At 29.8% G+C, this 18,820-nt stretch overlaps 2 protein-coding genes across 2 annotated transcripts; both read left to right on the top strand.

Annotated features, from left to right (window-relative positions):
• The first annotated feature begins 2,913 nt into the window (after window positions 1–2,913).
• LOC116771389 (inhibitor of growth protein 5) lies at window positions 2,914–4,383 on the top strand. Its single transcript, XM_032663232.2, has one exon. It carries the CDS (start codon window positions 3,158–3,160, stop codon window positions 3,983–3,985), a length of 828 nt encoding a protein of 275 aa, XP_032519123.1. The 5' UTR covers window positions 2,914–3,157; the 3' UTR covers window positions 3,986–4,383.
• A 3,605-nt stretch (window positions 4,384–7,988) lies between these two features.
• Window positions 7,989–17,179, top strand: LOC116771397 (low density lipoprotein receptor adapter protein 1-A-like). Its single transcript, XM_032663247.2, has 6 exons — window positions 7,989–8,133; window positions 12,689–12,862; window positions 13,039–13,144; window positions 14,976–15,147; window positions 15,604–15,666; window positions 16,540–17,179. The coding sequence occupies exons 1-6, from the start codon at window positions 8,085–8,087 to the stop codon at window positions 16,615–16,617; spliced, it is 642 nt and encodes a 213-aa protein (XP_032519138.2). The 5' UTR covers window positions 7,989–8,084; the 3' UTR covers window positions 16,618–17,179.
• The last annotated feature ends 1,641 nt before the right edge of the window (window positions 17,180–18,820 follow it).

The raw sequence follows: 18,820 nt of genomic DNA, 5'->3' as shown, positions 1-18,820 counted from the left end.
GTTGCAGCTAAATGGCAACACAACGAAAGCTCGTCTACCGATGAAAAAATACAAAAACCCGAACCGCAGAGAATTATAAAGCCGGAATTCAAACCGATGCCGTCGCACGTCGACGTCACGATTCGATCTCCAAGTCTTGGCACTAAGCTCCCGGATCAATTCCCCTCTCAAGGAACTGCCTTCCGCAACGTCGCTTCCCCCGACCCTCGTCCAGTTAAAGTCAACGACGATGTGAATACTCAGAACAATTTCAAGACCTGCATATTAAAGAAGAATAAGGAAAAATATTCCGTTAGCAAGGGTTCCAGTTACTTCACGAGAGGTTCCGAGGAGATATGGCTGGTGAAAAAGAAAGACATTGAAGAAATTGAGGAGCGGGTGCTCGACTCCTTCCGACGGGCGGGTGGTAATCTGTGCATGCGGAGTGAATCCGTGCGTCCGTCGTCGGATAGCGGTCAAAATTCCTTCAGCCACGCGACTATGGGTCGTACTAAGAGACAGATGTATACCAGAAGCGAATCTTTGGACCCACAATGGGCAGGAGCGAGGGCGCAAACCTTAAAGCGCCAGTCATCAGTAGCTTGTACATGCGGCCACGATAAAAAAACTAGAGCGAAGAGTGCGGGTCCGGAATCGAATCAGCGGCCTCGCTCTCGATCTCATGGCGACGAAAACAACCAAGGTCACGTGTTAGACAAGTACGAAACACTAGTGTAGCTTAGTGTCAGTACTATGCCATGACTGTAATGGCGTAAGCTACGAGTTGACTGTGAGCGTTACTTGGTGCGTGTAGTTCGTTACTGACATACTGTCCGTCTGTATGTCACACATCGCTAGGCTTAGTTACGGAAGTGGTTTAGTTTTAAGCGTCAGCTAACGAAACGTCTCATCGTAAACTAAATATATGGATATTGAATTATACTAGTGAGGAATGATAGCGTGTAGCTGTAATAGCAATGTTTATCCGCTACCTTAATATTAAAGTAATGTTAGCAGATCGTGTTTTATGTGGCGCTTCTGTTGTTAATTGTATGATTTGTAAAGTATCCCACCAGCACAATCATGATACAAGGTGCTTTGTGTTTACTACACCTGTCTATCTTCTTTACCGGTTGTGAAAACTTGTTTGAGGTTTTAATGTTTTAATTTGTATTGAAGTGCTTTAAAATATGTTGACTATGATGACTCGGCTAGTCAGTGTTTTGATGCGGTGAGGGAATTCAACATTGATAATTTTCTGTACCGATTGAATTATTGTCATTCGATTTTATTAATGGACGTTTTATATTGACATGTTTATTAGATGGTATACTTGTAATATTTAGATGCCTATACAATTACACTAATAGATTTTGTAATGTCATATATTGAGACCTGCGTATGTAGTGCCAATTATCACAATGTATATCAGTTTAATCGGTAACTACTAACTTCCATTTTATTATAAATTATTGTATTCATTAATAACAAAATATTTGGGAATTATTATGAATAATTTCGTATATAGACAGTAGCAGATGAGATTTATTAAGATAATTTCTATTACTTTTGTTTATAGCCATTTAAGAAACTATTTAATGTCATGCATTCCACAATGTTCAGTTGCTCACTTCATCTGCAGCGACTGTAATATTATAATTAAAAAAACAAAATGAGCAACGAATGTGTACCAAATTTTCGTAATATGTAGAATTGTATGTAGCTAGGCTTAAGTAAAAGTATGATTTTGCGTACCTTACTTTTTAAATTTACTTATAATTTTATGAAAAAAAAAAAAATGTATTAATGGCCAATTATTAAAGAGTATGTTAAAACTATTTCATTTATCACATTCACCTTATTTGCGGGTGGTTAAAATACTTTCAAGCGAATCATTCATTAAGATTATTTGATAAATTCAGAACAAAAAACGATAGTGTATCTCACATTTACGATCACGTTTAGCGCTAAGAAATGTAAATTGTAGACTAAGAAAATAAAGCATGTTTTATATTTTGTAGATTACGTACGCTCCTTTATTTCGTCACGATGCGACGAAGCTAATTATTTATTTGCATTTTTTTTTTTTTACCTTTAAAGTTTATAATTTTAAATGTTATGGACATAAAACGAGTTGTTATATTCGCTAAAATTATATAGTACTCCATATTGTAATCGACTGTTCTATGGGTTCTTTTGCTTAACTTGAAACGTCATTTTAAAATAAATATCAATATTGTATGTTACAAAAAATTTAATTGCAATCGAAACCCATTAAACATTTGATGTAAGTCAAGCTGAAGTGCTTTATACCCCGGACTAGTGTCACTTTATTAAAAATATTTTATAACTTGTTTATTTGCTAATACAATAAAATAATAAAATAAATATTATATTTTCATTTCACACCAGCGAATGCACATTTTAATCACTCTTCTCCAAATCTAGTCGGATGCAAAAGTAATGAGATTAACCGAATAAAAATTAAAGTGATTCTCATTTATAGTTAATAAGTGCGGTAATATTTTGATATGAACCATTATCACTATTATCAGCTTGTATTTTTAATTTTTTATTTTATTTTAATATGATCGCCTTTCCAAAATAAGTTTTGATGTCTGTCTAGCTCAATATTAGTTAATTTTGAAATACTTTCACCGTCTGGTATTTGTTTAAGTTCAAATTATTATTATATAATCTGTTTGCAGTCATACGTGCCTGCTGAAGCGTACTGACACTACGTTTCGTACCACGTATTTGTCTCATTAAGACTCATACAACTATGAAATAGTGAATAGTTATAAACTAAAATTATTCTGAAATGTATATTTTTTTTAATTAACAAATATTTAAAATAAATATTTAAATTTTTAATAAGAAAGACACAAATTAAAGAACATAAAATGCAGTCTGTGCCACTTGTAATAAATGATGATATGGAACGTTACTCCGCTCAAATTGGTTTGCTTGAAGTTGCTTGTTGTAATGTAAAGATTTGTGAAGCATATTTTTTAATTTTATTTCTTCCGTTATAAATATTTTTACATACTCACCGTTGTGTAGTTTGCTGATAGTTAAATGAAAATTAAGTTAGTGTCATCTAAGTCAGTGTTTTCTTTCATTTTGGCGCCGTTGCCATACATTTTTATTTAGTGGAGTCGTTACAAAATATTGCAAAATGACTTCAGCTCTTTACCTGGAACATTATCTGGATAGCTTGCAACATTTGCCAATAGAATTACAAAGGAATTTTAAGTTAATGAGAGACCTCGACGATAGGGCTCATGGCTTAATGAGGACAATTGATCTTATGGCCGATGAATTATTACCGAATATTCCAAAAATGGACGAAGAAACAAAAAAAGAAAAGGTAAATACAATTCAGGGGTTATTCAATAAAGCTAAAGAATATGGAGACGATAAAGTCCAGCTTGCGATCCAAACATACGAACTTGTTGATAAGCACATACGTCGCCTTGATTCTGACCTCGCACGATTTGAATCCGAAATTCAAGAGAAAGTAATGAATTCGCGCGCGGCGCAACACGCTGCTACAGATCAGGAGAGTAATCCAGCTACAGTGAAGAAAGGCAGGAAGAAACATAAAGGAAGCGAAAAAACAGCTGCTACCACTGGAAAGAAAAAAAGGACTGGTGCTTCAAGCGAGGAAGACGCCGTGGCTAGTGGTCGATCAGCCGCAAAGAAAAAGGCACAAAGAAAGGGTACAACCACAACAACTACAACCCTAGCAAAGGAACAAGAAGAAAACGCGGATCTGGATTCGGTGGCTGGAATGGCACATCCCAGCGACGTTCTCGACATGCCCGTGGATCCCAACGAACCTACATATTGTCTCTGCCACCAAGTTTCATATGGTGAGATGATAGGTTGCGACAACCCCGACTGTCCCATCGAATGGTTCCACTTCGCCTGCGTAGACCTCAAAATTAAACCCAAAGGCAAATGGTACTGTCCCAAGTGTACACAGGATCGGAAAAAGAAATGATCTATAATAAAACCATCCCCAAAACCCGCAGAAAAGACTGTCGTAATAAAAAAAGAATTAAAGTGATTATATTAGTTTGTAAGAATAGTGGCTAATATAAACATACTGTTTTCTATTTAAATATATATATATATGTATATGGATTTATCATTATAGAATTAATTTATTTTTTATCATAAATTAACTGATCAAATAATTTTAAGTGTAATAGAAAATGCCTTTACAATTGGCTACAACTTACAATGTGTACCTCGACACTGGTGCATGATGCAATAGAAATCAATCCCTTTAAAAATTTTATTCAAATTTTTATCGAAATATATCTGTACATTGTGCTTCCATTCATTTTCCATGGATAAAACTGATTTGATTGTAAATAAAACGTAATTAAAAATGTATTTTTTTTTTTATTATGATATTTGTGGAAAGTTTTGAGACAACTCAATTTTCAATAGAGCCAAAAATTTTTCTCTCAAAAAATTTATATCTCGTTTCACACAAAATATTATTATGTTTTTGTTTCTGTGATTGTGTTTGCGTGAATCATTTTTCGGAGTTACAGATGTGTTCTTTTGTTATACTTAATGAAATATTACTTAATTTCCTACAATTAAATCTACTATGATATTAAGTCTGAATTAATTTTAAATAGTTTCTTGTTAATTTTTTTTTTTTTTCACAATGTACTCCTATGCGAGTAATTTAAGTATTTGTACTCTGACATTAGTACAATTTCTAAATTAATGATATTATATACTAGAATGATTTTTTGTTATTTAACCATGGTCAAAAAAGTCTCAACCTTATTTAAGATGTTCAATTAATTAATTCTTATAAAATCTCGATTAAGTTATAAAAACTTATAATTATAAATTAAATTCAAATATAGGAAGTAGGAGTTATATATCTTCAAAGTATTATTGTTTTTCTATAAAAACATTATAAATTTTGACGCTTGGGTGATAACAAAGCCAAATATCAATATTGAAAGGGATATTTTTTTTATCATATTGATAATATTTCTTTCAAAGAAGGTTGCATATGTCTATATTATAAATTATTAATTTCACATACGGAATAGGGAAAAATGTTGTTTTTTTTTAATTTACACAACCCATTGTACAGAATTATAGTATTGCAAGATGTATAAAACCTTTTTATTGTTAAACTCTTTATGTATATTAAATTATAGAAATGGAAGTTTAGTCAACAATGCATTTGTTTAAATATCTCTATCAACAAAAATATCTTGTTGAAAATGTTCTATTATTTTTATTACATTGAAGTCATTTGTAGCTTTTTTTTTTTGTAACTAATAGTTATTGTTTATGACATTACTTAAATCTGAATTATGCAACATTCACTATGTTTAAGTAAATTAGGTACTAAATAATGTTATTACATTATATGTATGTTAAAAATGCCAATAGCTATGTTACATATTTTATTACACATAATTAAGAAAAAGATTTGTTTTTTTTTTTATTTATTTTTATATTTTACTCGTGCACACAAAAATATATCTAATTAAATTTGACAGATATTTTAACTCATTTTATAGGATGTTTGATTGGTTGTATTAAATATGGCCTTCATCCTTGTAGAAAAGTGCACAGTATATTCTACCAGTGTCAAGTAGTATGGAGGAGATGCCATTATTAACAATTAACTTATGAATATAATAAAATTTCACAGCTTTGACTGAAGTCACAATTAAGAACTTTTTTTGTAGATCTTGAACAACACAAATTTAATTAAAATCAAATATAGCAGATATGTGCACTATAAAAATGTAAATTTGTATATGATAAAACTACATTACCCTAATTTTTTTTTTTTGTAACAAACAGCCAGTATTTTATCCAAGACAAAGCAGGTTACATATTTTTTTTTATTCTTACTTCATATTGACTATGTATACTACTTTCTTTATTCAACTTATTTAAGTTATAGAAATTCTTCTCTTTTTTTTTCTGGATACATATTTTTAATCACAACCCATTCAATCTGTATAAATAAAAGTTAAGGATTTGAGTATATAATAATAAGGGTTAAGTACGTTACTGATGTACCCAAAGCGGATATCCGGGATAAAATAAAATAAGATATCTCATTACAAAGCGCTAAAGTTTTAGGACGCACTACGATTTATCAAGTCAAAACTTGCTAGAGATTTTTACAAAGCCATAGATTTTAGAATACGAAACATCAAAAGATATTTTAATAATTATTTCTATCCTAATAAATGTTACTACTGCTAAACAGTAAACAGTCGTAATGGAAATGAATGTTTAAAATTAATAAAAATTAAAAAAAAAATACAGTTGGCAGCTGTTACCTAAATGTATATTTTATAAATGAAAAACTAAAACGTTGACCTTTAATTACATATATTTTAGTTTAACTTTGAACATTTGATATTAATTGAATAATTAGTGAAGGTGCCCTATTCTAATAATGAAACTATATAGATATATAACTATCATAGATTTTTTTTTAATTAATCCCCTCTATTCGCCTATGTGTAACATACTTTATAATTTAAAATATCATAATGATTTTATTAGTTTTACAACATGATACGATAATATAGAAGTAACCAAAAATATATTATAATATCAATAATGTTCATATGAGATTAATTACCCTTATGTTATAATTAATTTTTAATAGTTCTAAATAAGCGGCCTAATAAGCATTTTATTAAAGATATAATATTGATTTAACACAGTTTTTTTTTGTAATGAAAGAACTTCTGATGCTAAATTTTAATTGACTTGTATAACATTCCTTGAATACAAAAATTGGTAACACTTTTTTCATGAAAAAACTTTTACGCACACTACAAATGCAAAGCTTATATTCTTTACAACTAAATTAATATTTAATATTTTGGTAATATATCTGGCGTAAATTTAATTACATTATTTTATAAATACTTTATAACAAATAATATTACCGCATAAAATAGATATAATGTAAATGATTATAATTGAGCAAAAGAGTTTTGTGGTTAGTGGCATAGGGTCAATGTACTCACCCTTTCGTCAAGTGTACGGATTGCATATAATTCACTTATATATCTATCTTTTCACTTGTTTTTATTCTAAAAGATCGTAATACATACAAGGAGTTATAAGCATTATTTACACAGGAAATACTGAGATGTAGAGACATTAGATTTTTTTTTTTAACGAAGCGATATGTACAAGAATTCAGCCTTTTTGTATTATTTGTAAGAATTTTCATGTCAAGCACACGAGATCGCAGTTGCTCAATAAAAAAAAATCACGCAGTAGCTAATTGTCATATATAATTTTGTTGTTTTTGGTACTCACTATACACTTCATAATATAAATGCCTTTCATTATTTATGCGCCTGATGCAAGATGTAACACGGAACGCTTTCTGACGCAATTCTCGAAGCTTTGCCTTCATTTCTTCCAATGAAACCGCTATGCATTTTTTGCATGATAATAATTACAATGTTTTACGAGTTCGTAAACCAGCTGAGGCCAGTAATTTTAAACTCAATTTTGTTTCATATCAACAAGTGTTAAATTAAAGGTAGCGTTGCGAAAAAATGGTGATTGGGACTTTGATTGATTTGATTTAAGCGTACAATCTGAATATTGCGTTGCAAAAACCATGGATGATAATTGATAGCGTTTCCTCAGGACTTTTTTTTACTTATGATAGCTATAGCTAATTCAGTAAAATATTCACACTCAGCTACAAATATTCATCATGACCATATTTACTTCAAAAAACTAATATTACTTTAAATTTATTAGTTATCTTCATACTAATATGTTTCAAAGTCAAATATTCTATTAATAGCATTTATTAAAAAAAAATATAAGTCTGATTTAGATCTGTGTTTGTGGTTAAAACGTTGGTTAAGGGTATTAATAAATATTTATTACGCAGATAATATAAGTTCAGTATATTTATATATATGTATATATATATATATATTTATAAGAGTAAAGCGGTCTATCTCGCATGCCCATATCACAGGGTGGCTGAGTTGCAGTTATCTGTAAACCGTAGACGAGAAAAGTTGCGTCCCGTATTAAAAAAAAAATTATTCAAGAAAATGACAACGCTTTTAAGAAAAATGTTGAAGAACAATTCGAAACACAAAAGTGAGTGAATATTTTTATTTAATTACTATTAGAATAACTTTGTATAAATACTTTTGATAGTAAATTAATAAATTACTCAGGAATTCAATTAATTGAAAATCTTAAAAAGAATTCTGGACAAATATCGATTAAATTGTATCTTTGCTTGAGTGTATGTTTAAGGAGAATCAAAATAATACAACACTTATTTAAAGTAAAGATAACAGATTTATTACCGCTTAAATTAAACTTTCTCAATAAGTTTGTATGGGACAAGTTTCCAAGTAATTAGGAATTGGAACTCGCTAAACCTTACCGGGTTCTTGAGTATAGAAAAACTCGTTGTATTAGATTTCCGAACGGACTTTTACCACTACGCCGTAAAAGTTACATTATAAAACGACTTAAGGTATATTAGAAAATTGTTTCGTTTAAAAATAAGTGTTGATTGACCTGATGATATACAAATATGGTAATATCTTGCTACATTACTTTAAGTCTTATAAAACACTTTCGAAACCATTAAACCTAACTCAATTTAAATATCTAGTCAAATGTTACACCATAAAACCTTACATAGACAGTAAATGGTTTAATTTAATAGCGTAGATTATAAAACTACACCTATTCCTAAACAGCATTTTTTTTTGATTTACCAACATTTTACCTCAACTTCATAAAAATAGTTAACTGGAAGAGTAAAATTATCATTTCACTAAACTATATTTTTCCAAATCTTCACCCTTAAGATTGTTTTTTTTAAATTTCTATTAATATAACAAATCTATATTCTCAAAGGTTCTCACAATTATGTTGCGTTACAATGTAATCGACGTCTTGGAATCTCATAAAGGACAAAATCACAAATATTAATGCCGAATTGATGGTAAAATTTGTGTTATTATAGGACTATAATAAAGTGTTATAAGTTTTATTTTAAGAAGAACTATCTAAATAAGGTACTTGAATAACATTTTGTTCCCTGATACGTTGCTTGTAACTCGATAATATAAAAACTATCAATTTAAAAATTATAATATCTATTTAAAATACATAATAGAAGATATATTGTTTTTGATGCTAATAGTGTAATAATATATTTAAGTTAATTATTTAAAAAAAATTGAAGTATCGTACCTACTTAGTGACATAGGATTTACGATTTAAACCTTAAACTACGTCGTTTTTGTATTAAGTGGAACGGTATGTCTAAGGGTTTAAATTGCTAATAGCCGTATCTCATTTACATATTTTGCTAAAATTGTGTTTCATAAGATATTTTAGTTAATTACTTTGAGGTAATATATTCAATACAACATTCATTTTTTTTTATGCTATGGCTTCATTCGCACTGGAATCGTGGCATTATTTGCTAATGTCAATGTTTTTATTTGTTTGTCGAATTATAATCTTGAAGTACTCAAGTGTGGAGAAAAAACGAAGGAGTTTGTCGAATGCATTCATTAAAGTTAATTCAATTATTTTATATGTACAATGTACTTACGTCACTTTGACACAATCTGTCTATGTCTATTATGCTTATGTCATATTTACATCCTTGCCAAGGCTAGAGTTCCGAAACGATAACAATTGTCATAGTTTAATAGAAATTATTTCATTTACATAAATGATAATTATGTTTTAACAGTTATTTCCTGTTTTATAAAGTATTCAATAAAACTAGTTGGCTAAAAAATGGGATATGTGCTTTATTAAAGTTATCTTTTAGTATTTTTGATGTTTGGTTATAATGAAAAATAGAAAGCTTTTTGATTCTCTTCTAAAATTAAATTCTCTCGTCAAGATATGGTCTTTGGTTAAAGAGTTATATCAGTCGGCGTTGTTCTAGTGATTGATTTTCTTGTATTAATAATAATAATTTTATTATTTATACTTTTGTTACATTTCTTATCGTTAACAACAACAAAAAACACAAAAGAATTTAATGCATCTACTAGAAAATCTTGTACCTACGATTTGTATAAAATAAACTTAAATATTTTTAAGTATACCTTCAACCAGAAATAAGCAGATTAAGCATTAAGTACGATATCTATATATCTATGTATACAGATTACAAATTACAACTAATCCATACAGATTACAATAAAATACAATTTATATATAAGAAAATAAACTAAAAAAGTCTAGTCTAAATACAAACTTCCTTGCAAAGTAAAATTTATTACGAAATTGAATCCTACATTGCTGTAAAATAATTCAGATAAAAAATAAACCGGTCAATCTATACCGGATATAAGCTCTCCGTTATGTCGATAGCAAAAAAAATCATATAGGCTCTGACTCAATTACTCTACTTTCAGTATGAGAACCCGTTCAATCAAGAACTTACTTTCTAGACGCTTATCTATGGGTTGAAACTGTGATTTGTGTCTAATAATCCTAATCATGTACCCTCCTTTTTATCGTACAAGATACAGAAACAGAAAAAAGAAAGAAAGAGATTAAATTAATTATATTTTTGTGCAATTATTTATATTAATTCTTTTTCTACTTTTTGCCTTTGATTTTTGTTTCTTTTTGTATTAGGTCGGCTGTTAGTGTTGTAGAAGTCAGCAGAGCTGTAGTTCTGTACTTTATGTTTTGTAAGATAAGATCTGAAATACAAATAATAATTGTAGATGAGACAATTGGCGGATGAATCTTTGGATACTGCGCCTAATACTGACCTGTGACCTATTTCCATTATCAGACGTCTGACCCAGCTAACCGATAACCGTATTATTCGCGAGGCATTCACTCCATATCAATATTTTGGGACAAATAAATGTTTATAAATAGAAAACCTCTTTTGTGTGTCATTGCCATTCGAAAGAAAAAAAAAACAACGAAAACAAAAGTTTCCTACGCAATTATTGCGTAAGATCTTAAATTGATTTAGATTAGCTTTTAGATTATATGTAACACAAATCATAGGCTAAAGTAATTTCTCGTTACCTGAAACTGAATTATCAAGAACGAGGTTTTCGAGCAATTTAAATAATTCGCAACTATAAAGCCCAGATATTGCGTGGAAATTGTGTCCGTAATGAGATATTACGAGATTGTAATTATGGGGTCCAATTATTTTAGAACGCGTATTTTAAGTTCTTAAGAGACAATATGATTTCATAAAGAGATTACGTTAACATTAGGAATAGTAAAGTTTTTTTTTGATTCAGCATATAATTCGTTCGTGTTATTTTTTGGATAGCTTAATTTGTTTATAATTATTCATAATGAATTGACTCATATTATTTTGAAAACATACAGTTCTTAATAATATTCCAAAAAGGTTGAATACCATTTTAGAAATAAAAGTAAAAAAATTATAATTGTACGTGGAGTTTCTCCGCGCGGAAGGAGTGAAACTTCGTAATGTTGGAATAAAAATAGGAAGAGGAAGAAATTGATTTTTGAGGAATTTTTAGTGTTTCTTTTAAAAAAATACTTTATTAACATATCTTACAAGTCACAATTGATTGCCCGCATGCTTCCGAGCGCCACTCGTTCCCTCTCGCTCTGTCTCTGGTTATCTCCCCCCCCCTCTCCTGTGTTAAACGTTTAACGCAACTTTGGAACTTTGGACGTCGCATAAGCAGTTTTACTTAAAAAAATAAAAATTTATATATATATATGTAAATATTCTTAAATATTTATAATTCATTGACCTACGCTACGTTTAGGTAAATGAGTTATAAAAAAGTTTCGACTAAAAAAATTGATGCCCTCATAACAACTGTAACTATTGTTAGGTTTTTAATTAAATCGTACATTAAAATTATAATAATAAGAAATCTGTGATTATTTTACCGAGATCGTTTTAATGAAGTCTCTACGTTTTATTATGTTTCTGTTTTTAGTTTACAGTATGTTTTGTTTCAATATAAATTTATTTTAAATATATGCTTACTCTATGTCTGCATCGTTACTCTACATACATACGTTAACGTTTTTCATTCATAAAACTCCACACGTAAGAATTAACGTAGATCATTGAATGAGACCGGGAAACGCTTCGTATGTGGTTAAGATGTACACTTGTTGTATGCATACTGAACATAATTTGGTTTGTCATATAAAAGTTTTTAAATCATCACTGCGTTGTTCAGTTTTTTTTTTCATAAGGAGTGAGTTACTTATAATCTATGTACTTGATTAATTAAAGATTAAAAATTGTTAACTATGCTTTTATAAGCAAAGAATAAGAATATTCTTAAATTTAATTCAGTTTTTGATGTTAGTAAGACCAAAGGATGTATTTATATCATTTTTACATATACATATTACATATACAAAAAATTATACATATGTTTTGTTCGTACGAGCCCTGTTAAAAATACAATCAATACCTAGTAATTTTAACCAAGCATTTATTATATGGGTATTAAAAATTTTGTTCCAATGAATAAATAGTAAAGAAAAAATAATTACAAATGAGTCTGAAAAATAATATGAAAAGTTTATCTACATTAGCTATAATCGAACTTATACTTTCCGACTGCCGATTTCTGAAGCATAGATACCTATGTATGTACATATACATATATGTATAAATACGTATATATTCTTATAGAACTTTGTGAGGAGTGGGCGCTAGCTGAGTGTGAGGGGGAGGGCTGGTGGAAAGAGGCGCGGGAAGGGAAAGGAAACACAGAGGTCCGGTACGCAGGGGTCGCACCCGTGGAGCGAGCCGCCTCCGCCCCCGCTACCGCTCTTGCTGTGCGCTCGGCCTTACACACGGCGAAAAGTTAGTGCAACACTTTATTTGATTTTATGAGAATTTCAATATTAAAAAAGAGATTGAAATAGAATTACATTGTATGATTATACTCATGATCTTTTTTTCTTTTTATAACCTGGCGTTTCATGTGTACTTGGTTTAATTTAACAAATCATAATCGAAATAACAATTTTTTTTTACAGCTATGAACAAAAAGTTGCCGAGAGTGAATTTGGATATCAGTCCTAAGGGTATCCTTGTGTCTGACGCTGAATCACAAGAAGACGTTCTCAGCCTGTCCATTTACAGGTAAATATACATATGAAACCAGAAAATATAAGAATAGCAGATGTTTTCCGCTAATTCGTCCGCGTTATTTGATGCATTAACTAAGTTTTTGTATATCCTGTTCTGATTTACTCTCTCTCTACTCTTTTAATTGTTAAATTTTCCTTTTAAAAGTATTGTTTGGCACATTAATGTCGTAATTAGTGCATTAACGAGAAACACGTTCGCTGTTAACTATACAACGTATTAAAGAACTTTGAACTACGCTTTATGTAACCATAGACAAGCATTGACTCTTTATCTGCCACGACCCTTCAATTGCAAGAACATTGCTTCTTTAGATAATAAAAATGTGTCAATAAATAACCACGTGTTAGTTTATCGTTTATTAATTGTATTTATCAACATTAACTTCCTTTATTATATTAATAATGCGATATAAATTATTTATATTTTTATTTTTATTACCTACGTGTTTGTTATTGAAGAATTTTTTCAGTTTAGTATTTTGTTTATCCATTTTTTTTTAATATGACTTTCATCCGTGCAAAGACGTGCACAGTATATTCAGCCAGTGTCGCGTAGAATGGAGGAGACACGATCCGGGATTAACCTTTGAATGAAATAAAGTTTTACAGCCTCGACTGAAGTCAAAATTAGGAACTATAAATCTATGGTCTAGAACAACACAAATTCAATTAAATGCAAACAGGAGATATAATATACTGTATAAAAAATGTAAAACTAAGACATGATCCAAAATCTTTAGTGAAGATTGTATGTGACAGCTTACGTTAAGTCAAAAAATAAATTTACAGATAATGAAATGATAATTCTTGACTATTTTTTTTTATAGACCACGGACAGTATTGATTAGAAAATCTCTGTAGTATATAAAATCTTTTTGATGATTTGTGTTGATGAAGTTTCAATTCGATATAAGGCAACTTTATGTTTAGGATATGGTCGAATTGCTTTGTACTTCGAGATTTACATATTTTATTAAGAATAACATGAAACTCATTTTCCGTCTGTAATTTGGCACATTATTTTTTTTATTTGTGATACATTTGCTCCGCTGTATGACCCTTTGTTAATGTTAAATTCGTGTTTGTAAATATAAAAGAACTAAAAATAACCGCGATAAATTGTCGTTTTCTTGCGGCGAGTGCGGCTTGAGGTGTCATATTAATGTCATACAATTATAGAACACGTATTTTTTTGTCTCTTATTCTAATCAAAGTTATAAAACTTAATAGTTTTATATAGGGTCGATGTACCGTCTTTTTTTAAACATTATAACGCCCCAAGGTTATAATATTGTGTTTCTCAATTTATTAGATTCTTAAACGCCGAATTGAATTAAAATATTTTTTATTTTTGTTTAAAATAAATATTTTTAATTTTATTTTGGTTTTTAAAATTTCGAAATATGTATTTTAATTAATTAGGAATAATAATTCTTTCTTTTTAAATGTATCCCTACGTTTTATTTATGCGTACTTGTGTACTAAAATCATAGTACATAATTGCAAAATAAATTAGTGGCGCCATCTATGAAGTACTAATTATAAATTACTATAGCCATAGACTTATGTGTACGACTGACTATAATTAATTATAATACCTAACCATTATAATGTAATGGCAACATTTAAGTCTCAACTTGTATATGAAAACTATAAACACTGGCTTCAGCCATTTTGTACGATATTACTGGTAACGAACGAAGTAATGCCGAACATTAAAAATTAAAACTGAAATTGTACCTCGAACACTATGTGAAAACTTAAGATGCATCTATATGTAAAATAATATATTTTTAATAATTTATATGTATATAATTTTGTAGAATCTCATACTGCTCAGCGGACGCGGCGAACGCTCGTGTGTTCGCAGTGGTAGAAGGCGCGGAAGCCGGGGCGGGCGACGAGCACGCGGTTCACGTGTTCGTGTGCGCTAGACGCAAGCAAGCGCGCACCTTGGCTCTATCGCTGGCACATGCGTTTAATGATGCCTACCAGGTGAGAGAGAGAGAGAGAGAGAGAAAAAAAAGAGAGAGAAATATCTTTAATAGCTAAAGAGTTTTGGCTACCACATGTTAAATCAATGGTGTTAATGAAGATAAGTCTTATATCGGTGTAATAGTAGTCGCTTTTTGAAGTGCACTATTATGTGATGGAGAAGCTTGTAATAAAATATATTATTGACATAAAAAGGATGCTGTTGGAATAAGCAGAATACTGTTGATATCACGTCACTATTATAGTTTGAAACATATTTTTGTGTACATTTTCTGTCTTCACTATCTTTCAGACGTATCGATGATTACTTTAAAAATGTATATATGTATATCGTTAATTTAAAACATTTTCCAAAAAGCTTATTTTAGTATTTGCTCAGTCTTTAGGACTACTAATTTTATATTCGGGTTTACCTAAATCCTTGGGATGAAATTTATTTAATACCAATTTTTTCAGGCGTGGCAAGCTAACGAAGCGGCATCCTTGAAATCGGGAGGCAAAAGACTAATAACTCCCTGGGTAAATATGACTTTTTATCACAAACACTTTATACGCATTTAATTTGTTTAATGTGACGATTTTTTTATGTTAAAGTTTTAAAGTAACTGCTTTATTTAACGTAAAGACATTACCATAAAGTGTAGCAATTTTTTTGGAGTACACGTTCTAATATTAGTTGCGTTTTTCCCACTCGACGGCAAAAATGTATACAGCCAACTATTTTTACCTAGCTGTAGGTATATAGAATGGAAAATTGGTCTTTTTGTATGTTTTGTGTTATTTAATTATATTTTAAGACTTCAATAGGCATCAATAATGCTATTTAAATATTCTTTTCCTACATAATAAATATTATTCTATCTTTAAAATCATTCAAGTCCCTATATTAAGATAATTTTTCATGTAAATCAAGAAATAAAGAAAATTTACGTTTAAATTTTACGTAAAAATTGCATGACACGAGAAAAAACATTAAAACAACCTTCTAATATCTGATCGAGTTGCGTTGTTAGTGTTTAATCATTATCAATATGTGAAGTTAAATTATTGTACGCTTTTTTAGAAAAATGCTCCAAAAAATTAACGTGAAACCTAACACAGTCCAAAGTTTGTGTGGCGAAGAAGTGCACAAAGCCTTTTGTTTATATAAAATGTATTGGAAGTGACTTAATTTAGTACGGATACGTAATTATGACTTTGACACACACATATAATACGTCAATCTGTGAAGATTCCTCGATGTGTGTGTGTGTTGTCAGCTGTCACTAAATGTCAAAGATAATGACGTTTATATTATACTATTGAAGTTGAAATAATCAATTATGCTCGACTATCGATCGTTTGACTTTTCTAGAATATATTAAAATGTGATTTCTAATTTGTATATTTCAGGTAAATTTCCCCGATGAGTCCGACGAGGATGTTGTGGATCAGTGGGACGCGCCCGCTCCGCTTGTCACTTTCGCTTAACTCTTAAACATATTATAAAATTATTAAGACATTTGCACTAAAAGTTAAATATATTAAGACATTTTGGTAAAAAAATCATTTAGGCAACAAAATCGTCGGCCATTTTTCACAAGTCTAGCCGTCAAAATGTATACATACTTATTATTTTTTAATTCAAAATCTTATAGTTTTCGGCTAGAATTAATGTAATTGTAATATCAAAATAAACCTAGACTAAGAAATAAAATTATATTTTTGTTAGATATTCATCTAGATTTCAGTAAAAAAAATATAAAATTTATAAATATATAAAAAATATAATTTTACCGGAAGAAAGCTTTATTGTGTTTAAGTGTTATTGATTTTTATGATGATGGAACTTGTATTGACTAATCACTTGTTATAATTCTCGTTATTTTATACATGTATACTTATAATTTAAGGAGTATATTTCGACTGTTTTAGATTTATATACATTATAAGAATATTCTTAATGAAATAAAGTATTTGTAAATTCGGTTTAATTCTATAATATCATATAAATAAAATTTATGAATATAATGGAAAAGCATTCCATTCGTTATTTGTGTTTATTTTGACTAATCCTCCTGGTGTTGCATGGGTGGAAAGAGGGGTATTCTTAGTTAGACTTCGATAGCTTTGCGTGCGTGCGTATGTGTGTGCGTGTATGTGTGCGTGTGTGTGTCAGTCTGTATCGACCGAGTATCATAATTTCTTTTCCAAAATGATGTAAGGCATTTTTGGTATACGATTACTTGATTGATTTCTTCACGTTTTTCGTATTTTTTACCTCTAGGAAAGTTTTGATATATCATTATAATCGTGGACGAAGTATTTCTTTATACAAATTCATGCCCATCGAAAAGATCCACTCGTTGGCACACAAATGTTTTCAGCATAAATTACCTATCGTGATATATATTAATGATTTTATTGCTAGAACTCTTCACATATATTAAATACTATATCTACATTAAAATATCCACTGCAATAGTCGTTCTACAATAGAAGTAGTTTTCTTGGCATCGAGTTGTTAATTTTTTAAATAATTTACGATATACTTAATAATAGTTTAACAAAGCATCATTGATCTAAATTATTCAATTAAAATTCACGTTAAACTATAAAGTGAGTTATGTACGAAGATTTGAATATTCGACTTTTTGATTTTCTTTCTTTATATGAACTTTAATAAACTAAAAGATAATCTCGTCGCCGGATTCAGAAGATAAATAAAATAAGGAAACGACCGAAGAGCTCATAAAACTATTACTTTTTTTCTTAAGTCTCCGTGACATTCCAAAAAAAATCTACTGATTTAAGCAAATTAGTCAATCAGTTTGACCTGTATCCTTACGACAAGTATAAGTGTTAAACTACACACGGAGCGTTTCCAGTTTTTACTTGATAGTACCAAGCTTTACTGTAGACATTTGAATGATAATGTGAATTTCTCTGTATGTAGAGTAACGAAACAAACATGTTTTAAGTCGACAATGCCAGCGAGTTCCACCCATCAACACAAGTACACAACTTTAATCAGTAATTAATATAAAGTAATTATATCTGTTGTTAATAAGATAGCTGAAAGGACTTCAAAAGAAAAACCTATACATTTGAGATTTTTTTTTTTTGTTAAAATATATACAATTATGCATTTTTTTGTTTTGCCACTTCTATGCTATTGCAAATCTCTGGTATTGTGTATAAGTTTGTTCTCTCTACAAAATATATTTTTCTTTTAAGGTAAGTGACAAAAAGAGTTGTGAATTTCCAAAAAAAATTATGCGTCCAATAAAAAAAAAAGATGTAGGCTCAGCGATAATGGATAGATTGCATAAAAATTTTATAATTAAAATAACATACAGATAATATAATATATATATGTGAGAGCGAGGGGATCCTCGTGGAACCTTGGCCAAGACCCTAGTCCTTTAAAAGGCTTTCGAGTCTGGGCGTTAAGTACCGATGACGATGGACAGGCTTCCATTTTGAAGCAAAGATAGTCTTTACTCAAAATGATACTTGTTTATTGCTAACAAATTCTTACAATGTTACAATGAATGTCAAGAATTGTATAGCGGAGATTCTACCACTGTGGCTCCTAAGAGCGACCAATGTAGAATGAATTCAGTACGATTATGCTTTGACTTTTATATGGTAAATTCTGTATTACAATTGTGGGTACTTGGAAAAAACTAAT

The sequence above is a fragment of the Danaus plexippus genome, chromosome 17 (assembly GCF_018135715.1).
Source record: "Danaus plexippus chromosome 17, MEX_DaPlex, whole genome shotgun sequence".
NCBI classification, from domain to species: Eukaryota; Metazoa; Arthropoda; class Insecta; order Lepidoptera; family Nymphalidae; genus Danaus; species Danaus plexippus.
Note: the sequence above shows the minus strand (reverse complement) of the source record. Positions and strands in the feature narration are given on the sequence as shown.

Excerpts from the sequence above, each read along its gene's own strand:
- LOC116771397 (XM_032663247.2), top strand. The coding sequence starts at position 8,085 with ATGACAACGCTTTTAAGAAAAATGTTGAAGAACAATTCGAAACACAAA. Across the intron at positions 8,134-12,688 it reads GAACAATTCGAAACACAAAA|AACTTTGTGAGGAGTGGGCG; the intron begins GTGAGTGAATAT and ends ATATTCTTATAG. Across the intron at positions 13,145-14,975 it reads CTCAGCCTGTCCATTTACAG|AATCTCATACTGCTCAGCGG; the intron begins GTAAATATACAT and ends ATAATTTTGTAG.
- LOC116771389 (XM_032663232.2), top strand. The coding sequence starts at position 3,158 with ATGACTTCAGCTCTTTACCTGGAACATTATCTGGATAGCTTGCAACAT.